This window comes from Apium graveolens, unplaced genomic scaffold, assembly GCF_009905375.1.
Source record: "Apium graveolens cultivar Ventura unplaced genomic scaffold, ASM990537v1 ctg2229, whole genome shotgun sequence".
Classification (NCBI taxonomy): Eukaryota; Viridiplantae; Streptophyta; class Magnoliopsida; order Apiales; family Apiaceae; genus Apium; species Apium graveolens.
The window spans coordinates 5,256-8,242 of NW_027417572.1; the positions used below are offsets into that span (position 1 = coordinate 5,256).

General features: G+C 39.5%; 1 protein-coding gene across 1 annotated transcript; it reads left to right on the forward strand.

Moving 5' to 3' along the window:
• Positions 1-2,230: 2,230 nt before the first annotated feature.
• On the forward strand, positions 2,231-2,635 carry LOC141700360 (uncharacterized). Its single transcript, XM_074504146.1, has one exon. It carries the CDS (start codon positions 2,231-2,233, stop codon positions 2,633-2,635), a length of 405 nt encoding a protein of 134 aa, XP_074360247.1.
• Positions 2,636-2,987: the final 352 nt, after the last annotated feature.

The window sequence follows — 2,987 nt, forward strand, 5'->3', positions numbered from 1 at the left end:
GTCGAGACAGGAAGGTTGAATTGACGTCCTAAACGACATCATCAGAGTGGTAAGCATCTGAGATCAGGACTTAGTCCGATGTTTTCCAAGTTTATCGGAGAAATAGCAAGAATGCATCTCCACATTATCGACATCCATAATTTGAAATGGAGAGAAAAAAAAGGGGAATTTAGAGAAATAGGGGAACAAATAAGAAGATAAAGGCAAGAAGAAGAAGAAGAAGAAGAAGAAGAAGAAGAGGAAGAAAAACACAACATCACTATATCAAACATACAACAAACACTTGAGCAAAAAATATCAAGAAGAAGAAGTATAAAACCAGAAAAGATATCACAGCAACATTGGATTTTTCTTCATGAACTTAGAACATGTATAGGATTTATTAGTCGTGATGCTTCAACAAACACTAATATCCAAGCATCGCCATTATAATCTAATTGATCTTATAGTGGATTTAATTTAGGTTGGGTACGCAATCACACCCGCGGTTTTTTACCGTTCTCAGGTTTTTCGCTTCACCAATCTCTTTTCTTTAGTTCAATTACGTCAATTTCATTTTAGTTACATCACATTAAACTTAGTGCCAACATAACATTCTTAGCATTTAACCCCAAAACTTTTGGTAAAAATAATTGGCAATGTATGTGGGAAATTTGCTAAGAATATTATTGTTACATTACGATGGCGGGTGATAACCTGGAGGAATGAGTTACAAATCAAGAGGCCGAGGATGAAAATAATAAAGAAATGGGAACAGCGTTGAAACGACTACAGGACGAAAAGGAGAAGATATGTTCTGAAAATGAAACATTGAAGAAAAAGCTAACTACAACCAAATCAAGAACTAAGACTGCGACGAAGAAGACAATCCCGAGCGTAGTCAGACGTTTGGACATGGATGACGCAAAGGAATACGATCAACATGAAGGGCCAACAAATGGGACATATGATATTATTGAGATAGAAGACATGGAGGATGTGCCAAATAACGATAACGACATGGAAAAACAATATGATGAGTAACGATATGATGATCGTGATAATCGACAGGGAGATACTGACAAAAGAAGTTCTCGTCACAGAAGTACGAGATCTCGAAACCAAATTGTGGAGGAATTCAAGAAAGAACTGAAAGAAGTAAGGGATTTAATTGAAAGGATTCCTGGCATTCCAAAACCATTGGAAAAAGTGACTCCTACAAACTATGTTGATTCACCTTTTCATGAAAATATCGCTCTGGTAGAGATACCAAAATATTTCACGGTGCCACAAATGCGACCATATGACGGAACTAGTGACCCATTAGAACATATTGCACAATACAAACAATGAATAATTACGGTCCCGATTATGCGTGATCTGAAAGAAGCTTGTATTTGCAAAGGTTTTGGTTCCAAACTGTCGGGACCGGCATTGGTATGGTTCGTGAACCTCCCACATGGGAGCATCAAGACATTTGCTGATTTAGTATACGCGTTCAACATCCAGTTTTCTAGAAGTCGAGTGTTCAAGAAAACCGCCAGCGACTTATACAAAATTGTGCAACGAAACAGAGAGCCATTGCGTGATTATTTGACACAATTTAACAGAGAAAAGGTGACCATCACCAACTATGATGTCCCTACGGCTATTGAAGAGTTCAGAAGGGGGTTAGAACGGGAATCTCCATTGTATGAAGAACTTATAAAATACCCTTACAGAATGATGAATACCGTTCAAGCCAAAGCTATGGCACAAGTGAGACATGAAGAAGACAGAATAGAGGATGACGAGAAGTACTATAAGCCATTAAGAAAGATTACGATACCAAGATATAGGGAATACAAGCCGTATACGAGACCTGTCAGGGATGAAGTCTATGTTAACTCGACACGGGAGTCTAATAAATGGAAAATGGAGGAACGCAGCGACTGGAGGAAGGACCCTAACCTGCCACCAACTTATGACAGCTACGGCTTCACGATAACGCCTGTAGCTATGATGAAAGAGTTCAAAGTTGGGAGGTGTAGTCAAGTGGCCAATAAAGAGTAACAAGCCTAAGGCAAATCCGGATTCCAAGATATGGTGCGACTATTATGGAGATTAGGGATATAAAGCTTACGACTGTGTGGCTTTATAAAAAGAATTACAATTTTCACCCAGGAAGGGATACCTAACAGAGTTCATGGCGTCAAAAAAGACAGCTTATGTCAGGAGAGACGGGTCACCCTAGAGAGACAATATAACACCAATGAGGCAACCACCACCAACGCCACATCACAAAGTAATTAACTTCATTGCAGGTGGTTCTGAAGTGTGTGGATCCACATATTCACAAGATAAAAGGGCAGCCAGAGAGACAGACATAAGGGTTTCTCAAGTGGGAGTTAATAGTAACACTTTTCCATCATTAGTGTTCGATGAGTCAGATAAGAGAAGTATCCGAGAACCACAACAAGATGGACTTGTCATCTCACTCCCCGTGGGGAATTGCCTGATCAAGAGAATTCTAGTTGATAACGGGAGTGCCGCCAACATTATGATGCTAAGCACATTAAAGCAAATGGGTTTGGCGGAGAGTGACATGATTAAAAAATCAACTACATTGGTGGGATTCAGTGGAGAAACTAAACAAATGTTGGGAGAAATTACGTAGCCTACCTATGCGCAAGGAGTAAATCTCTTGGAGAAATTTTGCATAATAGATGTTGATTCAATGTACAACATAATCATGGGAAAGCCATGGATTCACAACTTGAAAGTTGTACCATCGACATACCATCAAGTTCTCAAATTTCCAACACCATGGGGAACACAAGAGATACGAGGAGACCAGGATATGGCACGAGAATGTTACAAGATGTTTCTGAAACATACTATCCAGTATCATGGAAATGAGACACCTACAACTGCGATCATAGGCCCTGAACGGTTAGCTGAAATTGATCTTAAGACTGGAGACTAGAAGGTACTAATAGGAGAAGATCTTTTCCCAAAAATTGAGGCGA

Excerpts from the sequence above, each read along its gene's own strand:
- LOC141700360 (XM_074504146.1), top strand. The coding sequence starts at position 2,231 with ATGAGGCAACCACCACCAACGCCACATCACAAAGTAATTAACTTCATT.